The sequence below is a fragment of the Symphodus melops genome, assembly GCF_947650265.1.
Source record: "Symphodus melops genome assembly, contig: scaffold_110, whole genome shotgun sequence".
NCBI classification, from domain to species: Eukaryota; Metazoa; Chordata; class Actinopteri; order Labriformes; family Labridae; genus Symphodus; species Symphodus melops.
The window spans coordinates 67255-93480 of NW_027636533.1; the positions used below are offsets into that span (position 1 = coordinate 67255).

Here is a 26226-nt window from a genome sequence, read left to right on the forward strand (position 1 = left end):
CATCAAATTTATTCAAGATGTTATTTTTGTTTTGCTTTCCTGGGAATGATTTGTCCGTGAATGATTTTCTTATGAAGGAATTATTACACTTTTTATCCCATATTAAGACACCTTGAATTGAAAGTGGAGCCAATCGCGGTTGAATAGTCTGATGTGTCTTTATATTTTTCGTCAGGAAGACAAATTCTTGAGGAAGTGCTTTTTGTAGCTTATCAAAATCAGCTTTCATTGGGTTGAAGTTATGTTTTGTGCAGAATTGATCATAGTTTAATAAGTGACCATTGTCATCCATCAAGTCAACCAGGGACCGGATGTCTGGAAGTTCTACACGTGGAGCTTCTTCTTCTCCTGTGATATAATTAATAATGTATTTTATTCATAGTCAAAACGCACCTTACAGAAAAGAAAATGCTAAAGTACCATAAAACAATCCAAACAAGAGTAAAGAGTCAGACAATTAAAATGAGGCAGAGTTAAAAAGCAGGGTTTGTTTTTTGTTTTTAATTTAATGACGGGTTACAAACATAACTTAAAGAGGTGCATACCGCCATCTACTGTACAGGAGTATCTAGCTTAAGCTTACATGTCACTTTACATATATAATAATAATCTACGTTTTATGATATAACCCTATCTATATTATAATAATAATCTACGTTTTATGATATAACCCTATCTATATTATAATAATAATCTAAATCTTATGATATAACCCTGTCTATATTATAATAATAATCTAAATCTTATGATATAACCCTGTCTTTATTATAATAATAATCTAAATCTTATGATATAACCCTATCTATATTATAATAATAATCTAAATCTTATGATATAACCCTATCTATATTATAATAATAATCTAAATCTTATGATATAACCCTATCTATATTATAATAATAATCTAAATCTTATGATATAACCCTGTCTATATTATAATAATAATCTAAATCTTATGATATAACCCTGTCTATATTATAATAATAATCTAAATCTTATGATATAACCCTATCTTTATTATAATAATAATCTAAATCTTATGATATAACCCTGTCTATATTATAATAATAATCTAAATCTTATGATATAACCCTATCTTTATTATAATAATAATCTAAATCTTATGATATAACCCTGTCTATATTATAATAATAATCTAAATCTTATGATATAACCCTGTCTATATTATAATAATAATCTAAATCTTATGATATAACCCTGTCTATATTATAATAATAATCTAAATCTTATGATATAACCCTGTCTATATTATAATAATAATAATTTAAATCCAGGCCGGCCTGTGTGGTATAGGCAAATGTTAGAGGCGCCAGCCTCCATGATGAGTGAGAAAGAAAAGTTGAAGATAAGAAGAAGAAATATAAGTAAAAATGCGTTTAGTATGACTAAATATGATTAATCTATGATCATTTCCACGCTATTATTTAGTAATGTTACAAAAGAAAACACAGCTACATCATATATTTTATGGCTCTATTTTCTTGCCTCCTGTCTGACTCGGCACATAGATACATACATACTTTATTGATCCCGAGGGAAATTCAAGCATCACAACATCACAACACTGCTGCTCATAGTGGAGAAGAAGGGCAGCTGACTTATATTAGAAGTCAGTGACACTGATCATATCGATTAAAATCACGTTATAAACAACCGTACAGTAAAAACAGAAACAAAGTGACCAGGAGCTCAGGGATGGAAAAGAAGAAGAGGAGGACGAATCTTCAGAAGACACAGAGCTGTAAGGATCAATAATTTATTATATTGGACTTAAGCTAGCTTCTTATGGATGGATGATATTAACTTCAATACCTCGAGTTAACATCAGTTATTTCCACTGTACTTTTCATTTACTCTTATTCTTATTTAGTTTTGTACATATTGGTCTTTAATTACTTGTTCTTATTTTTCGTTAATTGTTCATATTTAATGTGTACATTTGTACAGAGAGAGCACAGTCTACCAAAGTTAAATTCCTTGTGTGTTAAACATAAATGTCCAATAAAGCTGATTCTGATCAGGTAAAGATTATTCAGGTTAATAAAACCAGTGTAAGAAATGTTGTTCTTATATTGTTCTGGGAACAAAACCTACTTCTGTATTTATTGACATCTTTGTGTACTTAGTTAGCTTTGTTTTCCATCTCCTGTTGTTATTAATAGTTTGAAGCTCTTTCTAGAGTTTTATTGTCTAAGAGCATGAATGCTTTTTCTACAGAATGTGTCACTAATGTGTGCATGGTGTATTTATGGTGCTTACAATGAACAGGTTTGAGCTCACCTGAAAAACTCTGCTGAGGTTTGTGTACTGCTCTGTAGAGAAAATACTATTATTATAGAAAAAAATAATTTCTCTCCAAGTACAATTTAAAAACATTTACAACCATGCCCCTGCTGTCCCTGAGCCTGTGAGCACTTCTGCTCCAAGCTCCGGCATGTTTGATATTGTTTGTTCTGGGGATTTGAATTTATTTTATTTTGTATATATCAATAACAATTATGACCATTTTGTTAATATTTGCTTAGAAGTATCATTTATTTTAAAATAAAAAAATATGTTGAATATAAAGCTGAATGCAACTTCTTTTTAAGTGTATGAATGTTGTCTTTGGTGGACAAACTGGCTGCAAACTGTCTAAATCTTATGATATACTCCTAACCCTATTATAATAATAATCTAAATCTTATAACCCTGTATTCTGTGTTTTTCTTGATTCCTGTTGTTTAACCCAGAATCTGCCTCTCTTATCTTTATTTAGTGTAATAAAACGTTACCTGTTTCCCTTTTACCTCACCAAAACAAAGTTTCTTTAACCCTGTATGGTCAAGCCTCAGTCGAGTTAAAAAAACCTTCCTCTCATTGTTATTACTGTCCCATTTCTTTGTTTTAATTAATTCCTTTGCTTCTCCTTTACCAAAACATATATTTTCAAAATCTCTAATTTTGGTGGAATTTTTAGATATTTTGTCTGATTTCTCATTTGCTTTTACCAAACATCTTTAAGAAGCCTACACAGTCTAAATAAACACTGATAAATAGGGTTAGGGTTAAATCTTATATTTTGAATACTACACAGGGCTGCAAAGGAATCAACACAGCATATCACTTTATCTGGTTTTACTTCCTCCATCCATTGTAGAGTCATTTCTGCCGTATAAACTGACAGGTAAACTCTTCCATATATATTCACTTTTGGTATGCATCCTAACCTTATCTGGATCTGTCTATATTATAATAGGTTGGTAACTATAATATTTACTTTTTATATACTGACTTTCAAAGATTCCGTTCAAACTTTCTCCCCATTCTCTTCTTAGTTTATTAATTCTCAAATCTACCTGAGTTTCCGGAAACATCCAAATGGGAATAAACAGAGAGTTAATCAGAATACTTCCCATCATTTATTTCTTACTAACAATAATCCCAATCCATGACCAACAATAATATTCCCAACAATCTTCAATTACGCTTTTGGTTTTTATCACTTCCATGAAGCCTAATGCGCATGCCCATTGAAGACTTTTGTCTCGGTTGATCCCATTGGCTGACGGAGCTGCGGGGCGTGCTCTGTGTTTATCCGACAAGTGTTGACGCTCCGTTTAAAGATAAAGGTTCCGGTTCGGGTTGAAATCCGGCCCAATATCTGTTTGCTGTTTGACCAGTTTCGTGGAGGATAGCCGGCTAACGTTAGCTTTGAGTACATAAACATTGTAAAGGAACGTAAGGTAATACTGTTAGCATCTCTGTTAGCTTTGTGACGTTTAACAACATGTTTATAAATGAGCTAATGTGGCTAACGCTAACTACTGACTCTGCTCTCCAGGGATTACACCGCCTGATCTTATTAACACCAGAGAAGAAGAAGACAGCCGGTCTTATTAACAACAAAGAAGAAGAGAACAGCTGATCTTATTAACACCAGAGAAGAAGAAGAAGAAGATAGTCTCTGTCTGATGTGAATTTTTACTGATGGTCCTGTCGTAATCTGACATGTAGACTGACATGTAGACTGACATGTAGGTTGATATGTAAATGATGTGTAGACTGACATGTAGACCGAAAGGTAGACTGACATGTAGACTGGTGTGCAGACTGGTATGTAGACTGAAAGGTAGACTGACATGTAGACCAACAGGTGTGCTTTTGGTTGCAGGTTGAGATGGGGAACAGTGCTCTGAAGTCTCATCTGGAAACGTCCCAGAAAACTGGGGTTTTCCAGCTGACATCAAAGGGGCTGCAGGAGGTGAGACACGCCTCTCTATTATAGTTTCTACATGATCACTTCCTGTACTGTCTGTGACGTTGTGGTTTCTACATGATTACTTGTAGTTTCCAGAGGAGCTACAGAGACTCACAGGGAACCTGCGAACAGTGGATCTATCTGGGAATAAGATCGAGGTTCTTCCAGCCGCCATCGGGAACTTCCTGCAGCTGAAGAGTCTGACTCTGAACTCAAACAGACTGAGTGAGAACATTTAATTTTAACTAACTACAGCTGAGTCTAATTAACTACAGCTGACTAACTACAGCTGACTCTAACTAACTACAGCTGACTCTAACTAACTACAGCTGACTAACTACAGCTGACTCTAATTAACTACAGCTGACTAACTACAGCTGACTAACTACAGCTGACTCTAATTAACTACAGCTGACTAACTACAGCTGACTAACTACAGCTGACTCTAATTAACTACAGCTGACTAACTACAGCTGACTAATTAACTACAGCTGACTCTAACTAACTACAGCTGACTCTAACTAACTACAGCTGACTCTAACTAACTACAGCTGACTCTAATTAACTACAGCTGACTCTAACTAACTACAGCTGACTCTAACTAACTACAGCTGAGTCTAACTAACTACAGCTGACTCTAACTAACTACAGCTGACTCTAATTAACTACAGCTGACTCTAACTAACTACAGCTGACTCTAACTACAGCTGACTAACTAACTACAGCTGACTCTAACTAACTACAGCTGACTCTAATTAACTACAGCTGACTCTAACTAACTACAGCTGACTAACTAACTACAGCTGACTCTAACTAACTACAGCTGACTAACTAACTACAGCTGACTAACTTCAGCTGACTAACTAACTACAGCTGACTCTAACTAACTACAGCTGACTAACTAACTACAACTAACTAACTTCAGCTGACTCTAACTAACTACAACTAACTAACTACAGTTGACTCTAACTAACTACAGCTGACTAACTAACTACAACTGACTAACTACAGTTGACTCTAACTAACTACAGCTGACTAACTAACTACAGCTGACTAACTAACTACAGCTGACTAACTACAGTTGACTCTAACTAACTACAGCTGACTAACTAACTACAGCTGACTAACTACAGTTGACTCTAACTAACTACAGTTGACTCTAACTAACTACAGCTGACTAACTACAGTTGACTCTAACTAACTACAGTTGACTCTAACTAACTACAGCTGACTAACTAACTACAGCTGACTAACTAACTACAGCTGACTAACTAACTACAGTTGACTCTAACTAACTACAGCTGACTCTAACTAACTACAGTTGACTCTAACTGACTACAGCTGACTAACTAACTACAGTTGACTCTAACTAACTACAGTTGACTCTAACTAATTACAGCTGACTCTAACTAACTACAGCTGACTAACTAACTACAGCTGACTAACTAACTACAGTTGACTCTAACTAATTACAGCTGACTAACTAACTACAGTTGACTAACTAACTACAGTTGACTCTAACTAATTACAGCTGACTAACTAACTACAGCTGACTCTAACTAACTACAGCTGACTAACTACAGTTGACTCTAACTAACTACAGTTGACTAACTACAGTTGACTCTAACTAACTACAGCTGACTAACTACAGCTGACTCTAACTAACTACAGCTGACTCTAACTAACTACAGCTGACTAACTACAGCTGACTCTAATTAACTACAGCTGACTCTAACTAACTACAGCTGACTCTAACTAACTACAGCTGACTAACTACAGCTGACTAACTACAGCTGACTCTAACTAACTACAACTGACTCTAACTAACTACAGCTGACTAACTACAGCTGACTAACTACAGCTGACTCTAATTAACTACAGCTGACTCTAACTAACTACAGCTGACTCTAATTAACTACAGCTGACTAACTAACTACAGCTGACTCTAACTAACTACAGCTGACTAACTACAGCTGACTAACTACAGCTGACTCTAACTAACTACAGCTGACTCTAACTAACTACAGCTGACTCTAATTAACTACAGCTGACTCTAATTAACTACAGCTGACTCTAACTAACTACAGCTGAGTCTAATTAACTACAGCTGACTAACTACAGCTGACTCTAATTAACTACAGCTGACTCTAACTAACTACAGCTGACTAACTACAGCTGACTCTAATTAACTACAGCTGACTCTAACTAACTACAGCTGACTCTAACTAACTACAGCTGACTCTAATTAACTACAGCTGACTCTAACTAACTACAGCTGACTAACTACAGCTGACTCTAATTAACTACAGCTGACTCTAACTAACTACAGCTGACTCTAACTAACTACAGCTGACTCTAATTAACTACAGCTGACTCTAATTAACTACAGCTGACTCTAACTAACTACAGCTGAGTCTAATTAACTACAGCTGACTAACTACAGCTGACTCTAATTAACTACAGCTGACTCTAACTAACTACAGCTGACTAACTACAGCTGACTCTAACTAACTACAGCTGACTCTAACTAACTACAGCTGACTCTAACTAACTACAGCTGACTAACTACAGCTGACTCTAACTAACTACAGCTGACTAACTAACTACAGCTGACTAACTTCAGCTGACTAACTAACTACAGCTGACTCTAACTAACTACAGCTGACTAACTAACTACAACTAACTAACTTCAGCTGACTCTAACTAACTAACTACAGTTGACTCTAACTAACTACAGCTGACTAACTAACTACAACTGACTAACTACAGTTGACTCTAACTAACTACAGCTGACTAACTAACTACAGCTGACTAACTAACTACAGCTGACTAACTACAGTTGACTCTAACTAACTACAGCTGACTAACTAACTACAGCTGACTAACTACAGTTGACTCTAACTAACTACAGCTGACTAACTACAGTTGACTCTAACTAACTACAGCTGACTAACTAACTACAGCTGACTAACTAACTACAGCTGACTAACTAACTACAGCTGACTAACTACAGTTGACTCTAACTAACTACAGCTGACTAACTAACTACAGCTGACTAACTAACTACAGCTGGCTAACTAACTACAGCTGACTCTAACTAACTACAGCTGACTAACTAACTACAGCTGACTAACTAACTACAGTTGACTCTAACTAACTACAGCTGACTCTAACTAACTACAGTTGACTCTAACTAACTACAGCTGACTCTAACTAACTACAGTTGACTCTAACTAACTACAGCTGACTCTAACTAACTACAGCTGACTAACTAACTACAGCTGACTAACTAACTACAGCTGACTAACTAACTACAGTTGACTCTAACTAATTACAGCTGACTAACTAACTACAGCTGACTCTAACTAACTACAGCTGACTAACTACAGTTGACTCTAACTAACTACAGTTGACTAACTACAGTTGACTCTAACTAACTACAGCTGACTAACTACAGTTGACTCTAACTAACTACAGCTGACTAACTACAGTTGACTCTAACTAACTACAGCTGACTAACTACAGTTGACTCTAACTAACTACAGTTGACTAACTAACTACAGCTGACTCTAACTAACTACAGCTGACTAACTACAGTTGACTCTAACTAACTACAGTTGACTCTAACTAACTACAGCTGACTAACTAACTACAGCTGACTCTAACTAACTACAGCTGACTAACTACAGCTGACTAACTAACTACAGTTGACTCTAACTACAGTTGACTCTAACTAACTACAGTTGACTCTAACTAACTACAGCTGACTAACTAACTACAACTGACTAACTACAGTTGACTCTAACTAACTACAGCTGACTCTAACTAACTACAGCTGAGTCTAACTAACTTCAGCTGACTCTAACTAACTACAGCTGACTCTAACTAACTACAGCTGAGTCTAACTAACTACAGCTGACTCTAACTAACTACAGCTGACTAACTAACTACAGTTGACTCTAACTAACTACAGCTGACTAACTAACTACAGCTGACTAACTAACTACAGTTGACTCTAACTAACTACAGCTGACTAACTAACTACAGCTGACTAACTAACTACAGCTGACTAACTAACTACAGCTGACTCTAACTAACCACAGCTGACTAACTAACTACAGTTGACTCTAACTAACTACAGCTGACTAACTAACTACAGCTGACTAACTAACTACAGCTGACTAACTAACTACAGTTGACTCTAACTAACTACAGCTGACTAACTAACTACAGTTGACTCTAACTACAGCTGACTAACTAACTACAGTTGACTCTAACTACAGTTGACTCTAACTAACTACAGTTGACTCTAACTACAGTTGACTCTAACTAACTACAGTTGACTCTAACTAACTACAGTTGACTCTAACTAACTACAGCTGACTCTAACTAACTACAGCTGACTAACTAACTACAGTTGACTCTAACTACAGTTGACTCTAACTAACTACAGTTGACTCTAACTAACTACAGTTGACTCTAACTAACTACAGCTGACTCTAACTAACTACAACTGACTAACTAACTACAGCTGACTCTAACTAACTACAGCTGACTAACTAACTACAGCTGACTAACTAACTACAGCTGGCTAACTAACTACAGCTGACTCTAACTAACTACAGCTGACTAACTAACTACAGCTGGCTAACTAACTAACTACAGCTGACTCTAATTAACTACAGCTGACTCTAATTAACTACAGCTGACTCTAACTAACTACAGCTGACTCTAACTAACTACAGCTGACTCTAACTAACTACAGCTGACTCTAACTAACTACAGCTGACTCTAACTAACTACAGCTGACTCTAATTAACTACAGCTGACTCTAATTAACTACAGCTGACTCTAACTAACTACAGCTGACTCTAATTAACTACAGCTGACTCTAACTAACTACAGCTGACTCTAACTAACTACAGCTGACTCTAACTAACTACAGCTGACTCTAACTAACTACAGCTGACTCGAACTAACTACAACTCTAACTCTTGTGTTTTTTTGGTTCCTTAGCCAGTATCCCCCCTGAGATCTCTAAGCTGAGGAAGCTGGAGACTCTGAGCCTTAATGGGAACCAGATTCAGCAATTTCCCCCCACCCTGGGCCAGCTCAAATCTCTGCGGACACTTAGCCTTTCAGGAAACCAGATCTTAGAGTTTCCCTCTGGACTTGGAACCCTAAGGCAGCTGGACCTGTTGGACCTGTCCCGGAACCATATTCAGAATATCCCTTCAGAGGTTTCAGAGCTGCAGGCTATCGAGATTAACCTCAACCAGAATCAGGTACCTGAGACCCTTCATAGAGGACTGAGAAACATGATGTACAGTTGGAATCGGAGCCTGAGTTAGTCCTGTGGATGTTTACCCCTAACATATGTTATCATCCCCCTCCAGATCTCTGTGCTGCCTGCAGAAGTGTCTCTATGCCCCCGTCTGAAAGTCCTTCGTCTGGAGGAGAACTGTCTGGAGCTGTCCTCCATCCCTGGGTCCATCCTGAAAGACTCCCAGGTTTCTTTGTTTTCAGTGGAGGGAAATCTGTTCGAGGTGAAGAAGCTCAGAGACCTGGAGGGCTACGACCAGGTCAGACCTCATACTTTCTCAATGAGACTGATATTTAGAAGATTATAGAAAGATAAAGCAAAGTATCTTTGTCCTGTCGATAAATTAAATGGATTCAGTTGTCAATGTTGTTTTAATTCTCTTTAATTTCAGTTCTGATTCAGACACCTTCACACTTTTCAGATAAGATAAGAAGCCTGTCAAATGTTGTGTACTGTAGCCACTCCGTCACAGGTTGAGACTGTTGCTGTAATCATGTATGTACACAAACGTCTGTTCAAATCAGAACAACATGTTGGAAACTGACTTGATTGGTGCCCGACTTACCGACATATTCATCATCGACATGGGGGGCAAAATATGTGAAGATACTTTGTAATAAGCTAATTCACATAGGCTATGGGGTTGTTAGCAATGCTAACATCCTTGGCAGACCTAATGACATCATTTACAGATGGCCATATTCAACCCACAATGCACTGCTGTTTCTTTCACTTCCCTTGTTTGATCCTGAATGTGTTCTCGAACTGAAGACAAACCGAACTCAGATGCACTTAGAAGTGAACCAAGACCCCTGTTTTTAAGAGCACCAGAGTTCGGTTCTACCACCAAACTAACGATCTGCCAAAGAGCACCAGAGTTTGGTTCTACTACCAAACTAACGATCTGCCAAAGAGCACCAGAGTTTGGTTCTACTACCAAACTAACGATCTGCCAAAGAGCACCAGAGTTCGGTTCTACTACCAAACTAACGATCTGCCAAAGAGCACCAGAGTTCGGTTCTACTACCAAACTAACGATCTGCCAAAGAGCACCAGAGTTCGGTTCTACTACCAAACTAACGATCTGCCAAAGAGCACCAGAGTTCGGTTCTACTACCAAACTAACGATCTGCCAAAGAGCACCAGAGTTCGGTTCTACTACCAAACTAACGATCTGCCAAAGAGCACCAGAGTTTGTTCACACCATCCACTACCAATCATATTTAAGGATTTTTTTAACAATATCATTACCCTTTTTTTAACATACAACTTCATAACAAAACATACTCTATTTCACAAAGGTGATCCGTGTGATGAAGTGGAGAAAATAAAGAAATCATGTCTCCAGCAGACCAGCAACAGAAACAATACAGAGAAAACTGAATTGTAGTGAACAACAAAAGACAAAAACAAAACACGGGGGGCCATGTTACACTCCAGAAATACAAAATAACAAATAAAAAAATAAATCAGAGACAGCATCCAAGTTTTACAATCCTGCACATCATAGCATTACAACACACTAACATATATCGTGATCTGTGCAGCCCTTCAATAATCAGTCACAAGCTCCCTTGATCAATGAGACCCTTCATCACAATGTCAGTCTAGAACCAACAGATTCTAAGAATGGGACCAGATATCATAGAAAACCTCCATCATACACTGAGATCTGTAAGTCAGATATTTCATGGGTAATATACAATAATCACTCAATCCATTTCAGCAAAATGTTTCTCCACAGAAAGTGAGGACACATGAAAGTCTTCTGTGTATTTTTAAGTATCCGGCGGATCCTTATTCAGTCTGATGTTAAGAATTCGGTTTAGTCGATCCAGCATGTTCTTCCAGGATGGATAAATGAACAGATCCACACACAATGAATAAAAGATCTCAACATGACACTTTGTGCTTTATTATGATCCAGGTCTCAGTTGGGGAGTAATCTGCAGGCCGTGGTATTGATCACCATGTAGCATCATGGATGTCCATGTTCAGGTCCCCAGTCCAGTTAGAGGCCATAAAAGCTGGAGAGGACTTTATGTCTGAGCCCCAGTATGTCCTTCGTCCTCCCTGTGGAGACTAATCTCTGCAGTGAAGAGGGTTGAAGAGAAACACCTTCGTTCTTCCTGCCATTTAAAAAGCTTCACTTTTCTTTTCATACAAATGTCCGATGGTAACAATCCCTTTACTGTCCCACATTTCAAAGCTCCTGTCAGTGGTACCAGGAGAGAAGTCTATGTTTCCTCAGACAGGCGAGAAAGAGGACAGTTGTCCCTCTAAGTGTCTTAAATCCAGGCTTTAACAGATGTTAGATTGTCCCCAATAAGAGTCGTAACCTTTTTAAATCACAAGCAAACAAGAGACCTCTGAGGGGCCGACGAACCTGAAAAGATTTTAAATCAAGCAGAGAGTCATTTCTGATCCATTCTGCAACGCAGCCTAACTGTGAAGCTGCTTGGTAGAGCCGGACATCAGGCACCTAAAGACCCCCCCCCCTTCCAGAGGCTTCAGGAGTCCAGTTAGGCTCATACAAGGCTTCTTCCCGCTCCAAACAAAAGTACTGATCCAGCCATTTCTTTCCTTCATTACTCGTTTTGAAAGAAGGATTGGAAGCAGTTGAAACAGAAACTGTATTTAAGGAGTTTAAATTTCTGGTTTTGTGATATTTTTAAACATATGAGTGAAAGTCCTGAAGGAAACCGTTTTTATTCTCACCTGTCCTCCTGTTTGGGTCTCTATTGGTCTTTTATTGGAGTCTGATGTCTCTGATGGTCTCTGATGGTCTCTGACGGTCTCTGATGGTCTCTGACGGTCTCTGATGGTCTCTGACGGTCTCTGATGGTCTCTAAGGTTCTCTGATGATTTGTGATGGTCTCTGATGGTCTCTGATGGTCTCTGATGATTTGTGATGGTCTCTAAGGTTCTCTGATGGTCTCTGATGATTTGTGATGGTCTCTAAGGTTCTCTGATGGTCTCTGATGATTTGTGATGGTCTCTGATGATTTGTGATGGTCTCTAAGGTTCTCTGATGGTCTCTGATGATTTGTGATGGTCTCTAAGGTTCTCTGATGGTCTCTGATGGTCTCTGATGATTTGTGATGGTCTCTAAGGTTCTCTGATGGTCTCTGATGGTCTCTAAAGTTCTCTGATGGTCTCTGATGGTCTCTAAGGTTCTCTGATGGTCTCTGATGATTTGTGATGGTCTCTAAGGTTCTCTGATGGTCTCTGATGGTCTCTGATGATTTGTGATGGTCTCTAAGGTTCTCTGATGGTCTCTGATGATTTGTGATGGTCTCTGATGGTCTCTGATGGTCTGTTCTCTCTGCTTTCAGTATATGGAGCGTTACACAGCCACCAAGAAGAAGTTCATCTGATGACCGTAACAAGTCTGAACCTCAAAGCGCCACTCGGTGGCGGAGACAGCTTGGACTCTGCACGCTGATGTTTCTTCTTCTTGACGTTACTCAGCCAGGACAACAAACCCCGCCTCCTGCAAACACCTCCTGACTTCAGAGAGAGATGTATCCATAGAAAGAGGTGGAACAAAGAATCAGGACGAAGAAGGATTTACCACATAAGACGAGTTTGTCTCAGAAAGAAACTTTTAAATAATGTTTGTTATTGAAATATTTTCTGTTATATTTAATGTCATTTAAAAAATCTAAATAAATCAGTGAGTCATCAGTTTTATTAACTACAGTCATCACCTTCATCAATAATATAATACTAAACTAACATTAATGATGAATTATTAGACCATAACCTAAAGATTGTTTTATCACAACTTATAAAACATTAATGATCAACTTTTGTTTATTAATTATCTGTATAAACTTCTGTTGAACCCCCACCAGATGGCGCTCATACACAACATATATGACTCCAATAAAACAATAAAACCTATGATTACAATTTATTATTCCAAAACAGTGAATGAATCAAACACATTCAGTGTTTTATACATAACGATATGAAAAGTGAAATAATCTGAGTCCTATTTAATCAAATACTTTAAATCCTAAAAATGATTTGTTTTAAAGTATGTAGCACAAAACATCCTGCTAACATTTGAGTACTGAATCATCACAAAGTCCAAAAAGAAAGAAAACGAATTATTAAATACAATAAACTCTACAACATGTTCAACTATGTAAGCTTTTATTGTGAAGCCTCTTCCGCTGTGTGTGTGTGTGTGTGTGTGCGTGTGTGTGTGTGTGTGTGTGTGTGTGTGTGTGTGTGTGTGTGTGTGTGTGTGTGTGTGTGTGTGTGTGTGTGTGTGTGTGTGTGTGTGTGTGTGTGTGTGTGTGTGTGTGTGTGTGTGTGTGTGTGTGTGTGTGTGTGTGTGTGTGTGTGTGTGTGTGTGTCGTTCAGAAGGATCTGCGGGGCGATGCGTGATGTGTTTGCGGTTTGAGAAACAAACTTTGTGCGTGTTTGTTTTTTAGAGAACTGTTTGGTTCAGAGTTCATTCGCTCTGCGGTGAATCCTGTTTGTGCAGCTGAAAATGAGGCTTCAGTGAGGGGGTTGGGGACCGAGCCGAGCTCCCCCGGTGAAACAGACCGAGGTCTTGGATCCTCGGACACCATGAAGCGGATTCTGTGGATTGTCGTGTTTTTCCTGCGGAGCCTCGAAGGAGTCTGTCAGAGCGGTGAGTTTTCTGAGATCAATCCGAGGTTTGTCTTTGTTTCGTCGGACTCTTCTCGACCTCACGTCAGGTGAAAACGACGTCATACTAAAGTGGAAAAGTTCTGAAATAAGTCGTGAACGACGCAGTCCGCTTTCCGGCTCACAGCAGCTCAGTGTGTTCAGAGCTGCTCTGGTACATGACGCTGCTGTGAGCAGATTACATGTGACAAACATTCAAAGTCTCAAACGATGCCTGAATCAACCCTAACCCTAACAGACTGAAAGAGTCCTGAAAGAGTCCTGAACCGGGTTTCTTCTCCGGACTGAACAAGTGTAAAAGCAGCGAGTTTGTGAATTCTGGGTCTTTTCTGAAAGACTTTGATTCACAGCTGAAACAAATCCGACTGAGCAAAGTGCAGTTTGACATGATCCCACCTGGTATGCAGGTAAAGATTTCACCTCCAAATCCACGAGCTGCTGTGGTGACACCTTTCCACTCCGTTTGAATGTAGGGACATAAAATTGATTACATCATAGTATATTACATTATATACATTACATTTTATATATATATATATATATATATATATATATATATATATATATATATATATCGTCTTATAAAAAAAGATTCAACAATGTTGACGAGTTTGAGTTTAAATGAGGTCACCTTCATAAGAGGTCAGAGGTCACATGACTTTAAAGCAGGAGGGTTAGGGTTAGGGAGGTCAGAGGTCAAATGGTTCAGCAGCAGGTTGATATTTGTGGAAAAGGTAGAAAAATAGAAATGGTTGTTTCTTAACATTTTCAAATGTGTTATATCATTTTCCTACACTTTAAACAACTGTTGAAAGGCATTATAGGTGTGTAGTCTGCAGCTTTCAGTAAGATAGAGGAGAGATAAAGTCATGTCTGAACACGTCTCATAATCTGCACTCATTGTATCCCACAATGCATTGTGAAAGTTACAACCAAGGGTACTTCTCAGTTCTCTTATTTCTGTCTCCTCGTCCCAAAGCGAACGGAGGAGAGAAGATCTCAGAGAGAGCTGACTGTGTGTGATTGATTAGAAATAATACTGTGTGTGATTGATTAGAAATAATACAGTGTGTGTGTGTTTGATTAGTAATAATACAGTGTGTGTGTTTGATTAGAAATAATACTGTGTGTGTGTGTTTGATTAGTAATAATACAGTGTGTGTGTTTGATTAGAAATAATACAGTGTGTGTGTTTGATTAGTAATAATACAGTGTGTGTGTTTGATTAGAAATAATACAGTGTGTGTGTTTGATTAGAAATAATACAGTGTGTGTGTGTTTGATTAGAAATAATACAGTGTGTGTGTGTTTGATTAGAAATAATACAGTGTGTGTGTGTTTGATTAGAAATAATACAGTGTGTGTGTTTGATTAGAAATAATACAGTGTGTGTGTGTTTGATTAGAAATAATACAGTGTGTGTGTGTTTGATTAGAAATAATACAGTGTGTGTGTGTTTGATTAGAAATAATACAGTGTGTGTGTTTGATTAGAAATAATACAGTGTGTGTGTTTGATTAGAAATAATACAGTGTGTGTGTGTTTGATTAGAAATAATACAGTGTGTGTGTGTTTGATTAGAAATAATACAGTGTGTGTGTTTGATTAGAAATAATACAGTGTGTGTTTGTGTGTGTGTGTGTGTGTGTGTGTGTGTGTGTGTCTGTGTGTGTGTGTGTGGACATAAACAGCTGTTAGTCTGATTGACAGCTGAACGTGATCAGCTGATGTGGCGTCATGTGACGCTGTCGAGGAAACGACGTCTCATGTGTCTTAAAGCTGATTTCCTCGGTCCTCTCTCCTCGGCTTCGTTTCCTCCGTGCATCTCTGGTGGGCGGGGCTTAGACACAGGAGGAGGAGACAACTCGGAGGACACTCGGTGCAAATATGGGAACTGGAAGCCTTTCAAGTCATGAGTCTATCAATATTTCCCATCATGCATCATGTTAGCTTGCAGTCAGGATGAGGAGAGGAGCAAGCTGCGTGAAATTTTGTCCAATTTTTTCCATCCGTCCATCCATCCATCCATCCACCCCCCACCTTCCAACCCATCCATCCATCCACCCCCCACCTTCCAACCCATCCATCCATCCATCCATCCATCCATCCACCCCCCACCTTCCAACCCATCCATCCATCCATCCACCCACCCATCCACCCATCCACCCATCCACCCATCCACCCACCCATCCACCCATCCATCCATCCACCCACCCACCCACCCATCCACCCATCCACCCATCCACCCACCCATCCATCCATCCATCCATCCATCCACCCACCCACCCATCCACCCACCCATCCATCCATCCATCCATCCACCCACCCACCCATCCATCCATCCATCCATCCACCCACCCACCCATCCACCCATCCACCCACCCATCCACCCACCCACCCACCCATCCACCCATCCATCCATCCATCCACCCATCCATCCATCCATCCATCCATCCACCCACCCATCCATCCATCCATCCATCCACCCACCCACCCATCCACCCATCCATCCATCCACCCACCCATCCACCCACCCATCCATCCATCCACCCACCCATCCACCCATCCATCCATCCATCCATCCATCCATCCATTTGGTACAAAGCCCACATTACTACAATTTTCTGTATTACACATAAATACAATTATTAATTAATGGTGGAGCACTCTTCACAATTTGATGACATTTATCAATAATTAATCAATGACTTTATCAGTAACAATATGGATGGTAGGATCTTTTATTCAAGGATATTATCAGCGTGTCCAACTGGACTGGTCCTGGTCCTGGTCCTCAGGTTTTGATGCATTCAGGTTTTCATTCATTCGTCTGAGACACTTTTATTTTGTATTTTTTTTAAAGGTTTATTTTTGGCATTTTTCAAGCTTTTATTGTGGAGGAGGACAGTGGATAGTGTAGGAAATCAGGGAGAGAGAGTGGGGACAGACATGCGGGAAAGACGCCACGGGCCGGACGCGCGACGACTATAGCCTCAACACATGGGATCGCACGCACTGCCACTGCGCCACCGGCGACCCCCCCGAGACACTTTTATAATGTTTAATTGTTTTATCTCCTCCTTCTCCCTCGCTCTCTTGTCCCTCCTACTTTCTCCCTCTCCTCCTCGTGCTCCCTCCCTGTTCTCCTTCTCTTGCAGGTGTGATCTTCACTAAGCATCCATCTAATCAGACAGTGTCTCAGGGAAATGATGCACGGCTCGGCTGTGCTGTTGTTGGTGTTACGGAGCCGGAAATCGTTTGGATGAAAGACGGAGAAAAACTTTATAGCACTGATCAGATGTTCATCACACTGGGAGAGACGCACTGGGAGACCTTCTACAGGTACATGGATACACCTGTCGATATATCAATCACAACACTAAAACAATCAAAACATCAATTAATATAAAGATGGATCAAAACATCCATCAATCTAAACATCAATCAATACTCTGTTGTTTTATAAAAGTCCTCCAGCTGCCTCCTCCTCATCATTTTTTAAATACATTTTAAAATCCTTTAGTCTGAAGTTTTCCTGAGAGACCCAATTTAATGTGTGTGCCAATAAACTGTGTAGAGATGAGACCTGTTTCTGAGCTGCAGGTAACAACATGTCGAGCTTTTAACGACTTCACATCACAACAAACAACTGAAGAATCCGACTCAAAGCAAGAGGATTCTGGGAAAAACCTCAGACTGACCTGAGATCAGATCTGAGAGCGGCAGACAGCTGATCCAATTATTAATTATATTCCAACAGAGGTCAAAGGTCAAATGCAAAGAAACATTGTTGGATCTAAACACTCAAACTGTGCAAAGCAACAGAGAGCAGCAGGGTAACACACTAAACCTGGCAGTAGAGGGCGCTACACAATCTAACTCTAACAGCAGGTGGAACTGTTTGAACAAACCCCTTTTCAACCAAAGGTTTCTGGAACTTTTAGCTTTCTTCAGGAAATTAAAGGGTTTCCTTGATTCTTTTGGGGCTCTTGGCAAAAAGTCCTTGTGGTCCCTTCCAACCAGCGTTCATCACCATTATTTCTGCCAGTGTCTTGAAGCTTAAAGGTCCCATATTCTGTTCATATATCTAATTTATGGGTCGACTAAAGTTTGTTCACAATCGCTAATGTTTGAAAAAAAGTGTCTGTTTTCATGTCCTGCCGCTCCATCTGCCTGTGTTTGCAACCCTCTGAATCCCCCACGATCAGGGTCTCCACATGGGCCTAGTCTGATCTGATTGGTTGGCCATTCTGCTTTTTTGTAATTGGCCAGTTGTTTGGCACAGTTCCCTGAAATATCACGCCTCTTTAACCATATTGGGAATGCAGCTATTGTTGCTCTGAGCTGAGCAGAAACACCGTTAAACAAACAGTAGTGGCTGGATTTCAACTTTACCTACTGAAAATGGGCGGAGAAACACACGGCACAACCTTTGATAGATAGATACTTTATTGATCCCGAGGGAAATCCACAAAGGCAGGAGCACAACGTTTCAGTGTTGGAGGAATTTATTCTGCAGCCTTTTCAGATGTAATGTCTGCGGGTGGTTTCATTGTTTTACGTTTAGGTGTAGACTAAGTGTGGAAACTGCAGCTAGCTGCTATATGCTATCTTACAACCACTTAGACATAGCAAGTGTTGCTATGTCTCGGTGACCATACTGACATGATGTCACACTGACAATTTTCAAGGAGGGGGGCTAGGGACCTAGCATTACAAGAAGCTACTGCTAACATGAGGATGTAGGAGAAGACGCTTTTCCACAGACTTTGAATTTTAGAACATAGATTTGCCAAAACATGCACAAGACACCTGGAAAACACAGAAATCAGAAATCACAGTGATCCAAGTATTCAGACCTTTGACCCAGAACTTAGTTTAAGAACCGTTGGCAACAATTACAGTAACTAGTCAGCTTGAGAATGACGCGTGGACTTTCCACTATTCTTCTCCAGCACTGTCAGGATGGATGGCGGTGAACAGCTGTTTTCAGGTCCTTTCAGAGATATTCCATTGGATTTTAGTTATGACTCTGGCTGGGTTACTCAAGGTCATTCACAGTCATCCTGAAGACACTGAATAACAAGTTTCCTTAGAAGATCCATTTTTCCACTGGGAAAATGTCTGCAGTATAAAATGTTATTTTCAAATTCAGGTAGGGTTTCTGGTTCCTCAATCCAGTTGTGGTTCTGATTTTAAGTTTAGTCCCTGGTTCTGGTTCAGCTTCTGTTTCAGAGTGAAGTCTGTTAAGGTTCTGGTTGTAATGTTTTGCTTCTGTTCCAGTGTGAAGTCGGTCCAGCAGCAGGATGCCGGTCAGTACTGGTGTGAAGTTGAGTTCCATGGTCTGACGTTCTCTTCTCAACGAGCCTGGATCACAGTGGAAGGTGAGGACCTTAAAAGCACCATTTTCCATTAGTCAGTGAACACCCTGAACGCATCACCAGGACCTGAACTCCTCTTTATGGTCCTGTCACACCAAGCAGACAGGTGACGAAGTCTACCTGTGGCACCGTCTCACGCCTTGGCCAAAAGACTACCGCCAACCACCGCGCCGTTCCACGCATGTGTGACAAGAAGTAACTCTCTGTGCTCGCAGCAGTCGTGTGTTTTAATACCAGAAAACCATTTTCTCACCGCTGTCGTGCACCACTTCTATCAATCAATCAATCAATCAATCTTTATTTATATAGCGTCAATTCATAACAGGCGTTATCTCAAGACACTTTACAAAAGCAGGTAAAGGACCTTACTGTCTGTCTATCATTGCTCCTTTTAACGGAGAATAACGTCTGATAGAAAGTTAAAAAAAATGTTCAGCCTTCGGTCTTTTAGTGGAATAAGAAAAGAAGAGGCGACACAAGCGAGACACCTCCTCCTCTCTGTTGTCTCCTCCTCCTCTCTGTTGTCTCCTCCTCTCTGTTGTCTCCTCCTCTCTGTTGTCTCCTCCTCTCTGTTGTCTCCTCCTCTCTGTTGTCTCCTCCTCCTCTCTGTTGTCTCCTCCTCTCTGTTGTCTCCTCCTCTCTGTTGTCTCCTCCTCTCTGTTGTCTCCTCCTCCTCTCTGTTGTCTCCTCCTCCTCTCTGTTGTCTCCTCCTCCTCTCTGTTGTCTCCTCCTCCTCTCTGTTGTCTCCTCCTCTCTGTTGTCTCCTCCTCCTCTCTGTTGTCTCCTCCTCTCTGTTGTCTCCTCCTCCTCTCTGTTGTCTCCTCCTCTCTGTTGTCTTCTCCTCCTCTCTGTTGTCTTCTCCTCCTCTCTGTTGTCTCCTCCTCTCTGTTGTCTCCTCTTCTCTGTTGTCTCATCGTTATTGCTATCCTGCGTGTTAGTTGCACAGTGTCTTGTGTTAGTTGTTGGTTGCACAGTGTCTTGTGTTAGTTGCACAGTGTCTTGTGTTAGTTGTTGGTTGCACAGTGTCTTGTGTTGTTGTTGGTTGCACAGTGTCTTGTGTTGTTGTTGGTTGCACAGTGTCTTGTGTTAGTTGCACAGTGTCTTGTGTTGGTTGCACAGTGTCTTGTGTTAGTTGCACAGTGTCTTGTGTTAGTTGCACAGTGTCTTGTGTTGGTTGCACAGTGTCTTGTGTTGGTTGCACAGTGTCTTGTGTTAGTTGCACAGTGTCTTGTGTTGTTGTTAGTTGCACAGTGTCTTGTGTTAGTTGCACAGTGTCTTGTGTTGTTGTTAGTTGCACAGTGTCTTGTGTTAGTTGCACAGTGTCTTGTGTTAGTTGCAGTGTCTTGTGTTAGTTGCACAGTGTCTTGTGTTGTTGTTAGTTGCACAGTGTCTTGTGTTGTTGTTAGTTGCACAGTGTCTTGTGTTAGTTGCACAGTGTCTTGTGTTAGTTGCAGTGTCTTGTGTTGGTTGCACAGTGTCTTGTGTTAGTTGCACAGTGTCTTGTGTTGGTTGCACAGTGTCTTGTGTTGTTGTTGGTTGCACAGTGTCTTGTGTTAGTTGCACAGTGTCTTGTGTTGGTTGCACAGTGTCTTGTGTTAGTTGCACAGTGTCTTGTGTTGGTTGCACAGTGTCTTGTGTTAGTTGTTGGTTGCACAGTGTCTTGTGTTGTTGTTGGTTGCACAGTGTCTTGTGTTAGTTGCACAGTGTCTTGTGTTAGTTGCACAGTGTCTTGTGTTAGTTGTTGGTTGCACAGTGTCTTGTGTTGTTGTTGGTTGCACAGTGTCTTGTGTTGTTGTTGGTTGCACAGTGTCTTGTGTTGTTGTTGGTTGCACAGTGTCTTGTGTTAGTTGCACAGTGTCTTGTGTTGGTTGCACAGTGTCTTGTGTTGGTTGCACAGTGTCTTGTGTTAGTTGCACAGTGTCGTGTGTTAGTTGCACAGTGTCTTGTGTTAGTTGCACAGTGTCTTGTGTTGGTTGCACAGTGTCTTGTGTTAGTTGCACAGTGTCTTGTGTTGGTTGCACAGTGTCTTGTGTTAGTTGCACAGTGTCGTGTGTTAGTTGCACAGTGTCTTGTGTTAGTTGCACAGTGTCTTGTGTTAGTTGCACAGTGTCTTGTGTTGGTTGCACAGTGTCTTGTGTTAGTTGCACAGTGTCTTGTGTTAGTTGCACAGTGTCTTGTGTTGGTTGCACAGTGTCTTGTGTTAGTTGCACAGTGTCTTGTGTTAGTTGCACAGTGTCTTGTGTTGGTTGCACAGTGTCTTGTGTTAGTTGCACAGTGTCTTGTGTTAGTTGCACAGTGTCTTGTGTTAGTTGCACAGTGTCTTGTGTTGGTTGCACAGTGTCTTGTGTTAGTTGCACAGTGTCTTGTGTTAGTTGCACAGTGTCTTGTGTTGGTTGCACAGTGTCTTGTGTTAGTTGCACAGTTTCTTGTGTTAGTTGCACAGTGTCTTGTGTTGGTTGCACAGTGTCTTGTGTTGGTTGTTGGTTGCACAGTGTCTTGTGTTGTTGTTGGTTGCACAGTGTCTTGTGTTAGTTGCACAGTGTCTTGTGTTGTTGTTAGTTGCACAGTTTGTGTTGTTGTTGGTTGCACAGTGTCTTGTGTTGTTGTTGGTTGCACAGTGTCTTGTGTTAGTTGCACAGTGTCTTGTGTTGGTTGCACAGTGTCTTGTGTTAGTTGCACAGTGTCTTGTGTTGGTTGCACAGTGTCTTGTGTTGGTTGCACAGTGTCTTGTGTTGGTTGCACAGTGTCTTGTGTTGGTTGCACAGTGTCTTGTGTTGGTTGCACAGTGTCTTGTGTTAGTTGCACAGTGTCTTGTGTTAGTTGCACAGTGTCTTGTGTTAGTTGCACAGTATGTTGTGTTAGTTGCACAGTGTCTTGTGTTGGTTGCACAGTGTCTTGTGTTGGTTGCACAGTGTCTTGTGTTAGTTGCACAGTGTCTCGTGTTAGTTGCACAGTGTCTCGTGTTAGTTGCACAGTGTCTTGTGTTGGTTGCACAGTGTCTTGTGTTAGTTGCACAGTGTCTCGTGTTAGTTGCACAGTGTCTCGTGTTAGTTGCACAGTGTCTTGTGTTGGTTGCACAGTGTCTTGTGTTAGTTGCACAGTGTCTTGTGTTGGTTGCACAGTGTCTTGTGTTAGTTGCACAGTGTCTTGTGTTAGTTGCACAGTGTCTTGTGTTGGTTGCACAGTGTCTTGTGTTGGTTGCACAGTGTCTTGTGTTAGTTGCACAGTGTCTTGTGTTGGTTGCACAGTGTCTTGTGTTGGTTGTTGGTTGCACAGTGTCTTGTGTTGTTGTTGGTTGCACAGTGTCTTGTGTTAGTTGCACAGTGTCTTGTGTTGTTGTTAGTTGCACAGTTTGTGTTGTTGTTGGTTGCACAGTGTCTTGTGTTGTTGTTGGTTGCACAGTGTCTTGTGTTAGTTGCACAGTGTCTTGTGTTGGTTGCACAGTGTCTTGTGTTAGTTGCACAGTGTCTTGTGTTAGTTGCACAGTGTCTTGTGTTGTTGTTAGTTGCACAGTTTGTGTTGTTGTTGGTTGCACAGTGTCTTGTGTTGTTGTTGGTTGCACAGTGTCTTGTGTTAGTTGCACAGTGTCTTGTGTTGGTTGCACAGTGTCTTGTGTTGTTGTTGGTTGCACAGTGTCTTGTGTTAGTTGCACAGTGTCTTGTGTTGGTTGCACAGTGTCTTGTGTTAGTTGCACAGTGTCTTGTGTTAGTTGCACAGTGTCTCGTGTTAGTTGCACAGTGTCTTGTGTTAGTTGCACAGTGTCTTGTGTTAGTTGCACAGTGTCTTGTGTTGTTGTTGGTTGCACAGTGTCTTGTGTTAGTTGCACAGTGTCTTGTGTTGGTTGCACAGTGTCTTGTGTTAGTTGCACAGTGTCTTGTGTTAGTTGCACAGTGTCTCGTGTTAGTTGCACAGTGTCTTGTGTTAGTTGCACAGTGTCTTGTGTTAGTTGCACAGTGTCTTGTGTTGGTTGCACAGTGTCTTGTGTTAGTTGCACAGTGTCTCGTGTTAGTTGCACAGTGTCTCGTGTTAGTTGCACAGTGTCTTGTGTTGGTTGCACAGTGTCTTGTGTTAGTTGCACAGTGTCTTGTGTTAGTTGCACAGTGTCTTGTGTTAGTTGCACAGTGTCTTGTGTTGGTTGCACAGTGTCTTGTGTTGTTGTTGGTTGCACAGTGTCTTGTGTTAGTTGCACAGTGTCTTGTGTTAGTTGCACAGTGTCTTGTGTTGGTTGCACAGTGTCTTGTGTTAGTTGCACAGTGTCTCGTGTTAGTTGCACAGTGTCTCGTGTTAGTTGCACAGTGTCTTGTGTTAGTTGCACAGTGTCTTGTGTTGGTTGCACAGTGTCTTGTGTTAGTTGCACAGTGTCTCGTGTTAGTTGCACAGTGTCTTGTGTTAGTTGCACAGTGTCTTGTGTTAGTTGCACAGTGTCTTGTGTTGGTTGCACAGTGTCTTGTGTTGTTGTTGGTTGCACAGTGTCTTGTGTTGGTTGCACAGTGTCTTGTGTTGTTGTTGGTTGCACAGTGTCTTGTGTTAGTTGCACAGTGTCTTGTGTTGGTTGCACAGTGTCTTGTGTTAGTTGCACAGTGTCTTGTGTTGGTTGCACAGTGTCTTGTGTTGTTGTTAGTTGCACAGTGTCTCGTGTTAGTTGCACAGTGTCTTGTGTTGGTTGCACAGTGTCTTGTGTTAGTTGCACAGTGTCTTGTGTTGGTTGCACAGTGTCTTGTGTTGTTGTTGGTTGCACAGTGTCTTGTGTTGGTTGCACAGTGTCTTGTGTTGTTGTTAGTTGCACAGTGTCTCGTGTTAGTTGCACAGTGTCTTGTGTTGGTTGCACAGTGTCTTGTGTTAGTTGCACAGTGTCTCGTGTTAGTTGCACAGTGTCTCGTGTTAGTTGCACAGTGTCTTGTGTTAGTTGCACAGTGTCTTGTGTTGGTTGCACAGTGTCTTGTGTTAGTTGCACAGTGTCTCGTGTTAGTTGCACAGTGTCTCGTGTTAGTTGCACAGTGTCTTGTGTTAGTTGCACAGTGTCTTGTGTTGGTTGCACAGTGTCTTGTGTTGTTGTTGGTTGCACAGTGTCTTGTGTTGGTTGCACAGTGTCTTGTGTTGTTGTTGGTTGCACAGTGTCTTGTGTTAGTTGCGTCTGTCTCATGTCTCTGTTCACTTCCTGCAGGAGTTCCTCACTTTGTTGACGAGCCTCAGGATGTGGCGACGCTCCCTAACGCTCCCTTTAACCTCACCTGTGTGGCAGTCGGCCCTCCTGAACCCGTGGAGGTGGTCTGGTGGTTGGGAGGAGTTCAGGAAGGAGATCCCAGACCGTCCCCCTCAGTCCTCCATGTCAAAGGTGAGAAAATCTTCTGCTATGAGGATTCACTTACATTATAAGTGCATCAAGGTGCATCATGGGAAAGCCTAACCAATGTTGGCTTGGCGATATATCGGCCAATATCTTTCTCAGACCGATCTTCAATCTGTAGAGAAAGATAAACATATTTACTGTATTGTTATCGAACACAGGTGGAAAAGATTTTTAACGAAGACAAGATGGTCACTCAGCTGAAAGAAAAATGTCTTGACTTTACTGACTTTTGAATGGGACTCTTTGGCCCCGTTTCCATGGAGACGCTGTGACAGTAAAACAGTTGAGTATCTGATTGGCCTTTCGTTCACACGGCGTCGGTGTTTCATGGAGGTGAAAACTCAAGCTTTTGAATTCGACCTCCAGAGTGGAGTGAAACTGATACGGGGGGGGGGGGGGGGGGGGCGTATCGCAGCCATGTGAACGACACGGAGCGACCTCTCTGGCTGCGATGACCTCACCACACCTCCCCCCCATACATGTGGACATGCTCAGTAGTCCAGAACAAACATAAACAACAATGGCGGTGGATTCTCTTGTGCTATGAGCTTCAGCAGCTCGTTGTATAAACAGAACCTTGATATGAGACATCGTGTGTGTCGCCGCCCAAAGAGCATCGAACACCTGCAGCAAACAGTTCGACCTTTACCCGAGCACAGGGCGCCATACGCAGGGCGACCATACGCAGGGCGACCATACGCAGGGCGACCATACGCAGGGCGACCATACGCAGCGTTTAGCTAAGACCTGGGAGAACTCGCCGCACAGGGCGACCATACGCAGCGTTTAGCTAAGACCTGGGAGAACTCGCCGCTAAACAGGATGTTGTGGAGGAAGTGGTTATATTGGTGAGTGTCACGCTGTAAAGTTCCACTGCCCACTACTGGCCGGGTGTAAGAACTACATCATTTTCACTCAGAGACCTGCCGTGTAGACGGTCTGTAGTTTGAATCCGGAGTGGAGTCGTTTCGATGCGTTTCTGTCACAGCGTCTCCGTGGAAACGGGACCTGAGTTTCGTATCAATGAGTCACTGGAGGTCCTGTTTAATACACAGGACAGGTACAAACAGGCGTTTCCTCACATGTCTACTTGCTGCTGTGTCAGGCGGTGGGTCCACAAGAGATCCAGGAAAAGAGGCTCTCAGTCGTGTATCCAGGTAAAGCGATGGCGTGCCATAGCGCACGGGTGCTCTGTTGTCTTCAGCGGCTGGGATTGCGCTCTGTACCTGCTTCAGATTCTTTTCCT

The 26226-nt window shown here is 41.2% G+C and overlaps 2 protein-coding genes across 6 annotated transcripts; both read left to right on the forward strand.

Moving 5' to 3' along the window:
* The first annotated feature begins 3605 nt into the window (after positions 1-3605).
* On the forward strand, positions 3606-13490 carry lrrc57 (leucine rich repeat containing 57). 5 transcript variants are annotated; one of them, XM_079373182.1, is made up of 7 exons: positions 3606-3746; positions 3845-4025; positions 4175-4264; positions 4351-4486; positions 9278-9546; positions 9658-9843; positions 12920-13490. In XM_079373182.1, exons 3-7 carry the CDS (start codon positions 4181-4183, stop codon positions 12959-12961), a joined length of 717 nt encoding a protein of 238 aa, XP_079229308.1. In that variant the 5' UTR covers positions 3606-3746; positions 3845-4025; positions 4175-4180; the 3' UTR covers positions 12962-13490. The 5 variants fall into 5 exon arrangements, with proteins under 5 accessions (XP_079229308.1, XP_079229307.1, XP_079229310.1 ...); XM_079373181.1 differs by having other exon boundaries at positions 3845-3976; XM_079373184.1 differs by having other exon boundaries at positions 3617-3731; positions 3845-3976.
* A 439-nt stretch (positions 13491-13929) lies between these two features.
* Positions 13930-25044, forward strand: LOC306819389 (tyrosine-protein kinase receptor TYRO3-like). The gene is made up of 4 exons (XM_079373186.1): positions 13930-14232; positions 17408-17591; positions 19533-19633; positions 24795-25044. Exons 1-4 carry the CDS (start codon positions 14169-14171, stop codon positions 25004-25006), a joined length of 561 nt encoding a protein of 186 aa, XP_079229312.1. The 5' UTR covers positions 13930-14168; the 3' UTR covers positions 25007-25044.
* The last annotated feature ends 1182 nt before the right edge of the window (positions 25045-26226 follow it).

Coding starts and splice junctions, on each gene's coding strand:
- lrrc57 (XM_079373182.1), top strand. CDS start 4,181: ATGGGGAACAGTGCTCTGAAGTCTCATCTGGAAACGTCCCAGAAAACT. Junction 4,487..9,277: donor TCTGAACTCAAACAGACTGA/GTGAGAACATTT, acceptor TTGGTTCCTTAG/CCAGTATCCCCCCTGAGATC. Junction 9,844..12,919: donor ACCTGGAGGGCTACGACCAG/GTCAGACCTCAT, acceptor CTCTGCTTTCAG/TATATGGAGCGTTACACAGC.
- LOC306819389 (XM_079373186.1), top strand. CDS start 14,169: ATGAAGCGGATTCTGTGGATTGTCGTGTTTTTCCTGCGGAGCCTCGAA. Junction 14,233..17,407: donor CGAAGGAGTCTGTCAGAGCG/GTGAGTTTTCTG, acceptor CTTCTCTTGCAG/GTGTGATCTTCACTAAGCAT. Junction 19,634..24,794: donor AGCCTGGATCACAGTGGAAG/GTGAGGACCTTA, acceptor CACTTCCTGCAG/GAGTTCCTCACTTTGTTGAC.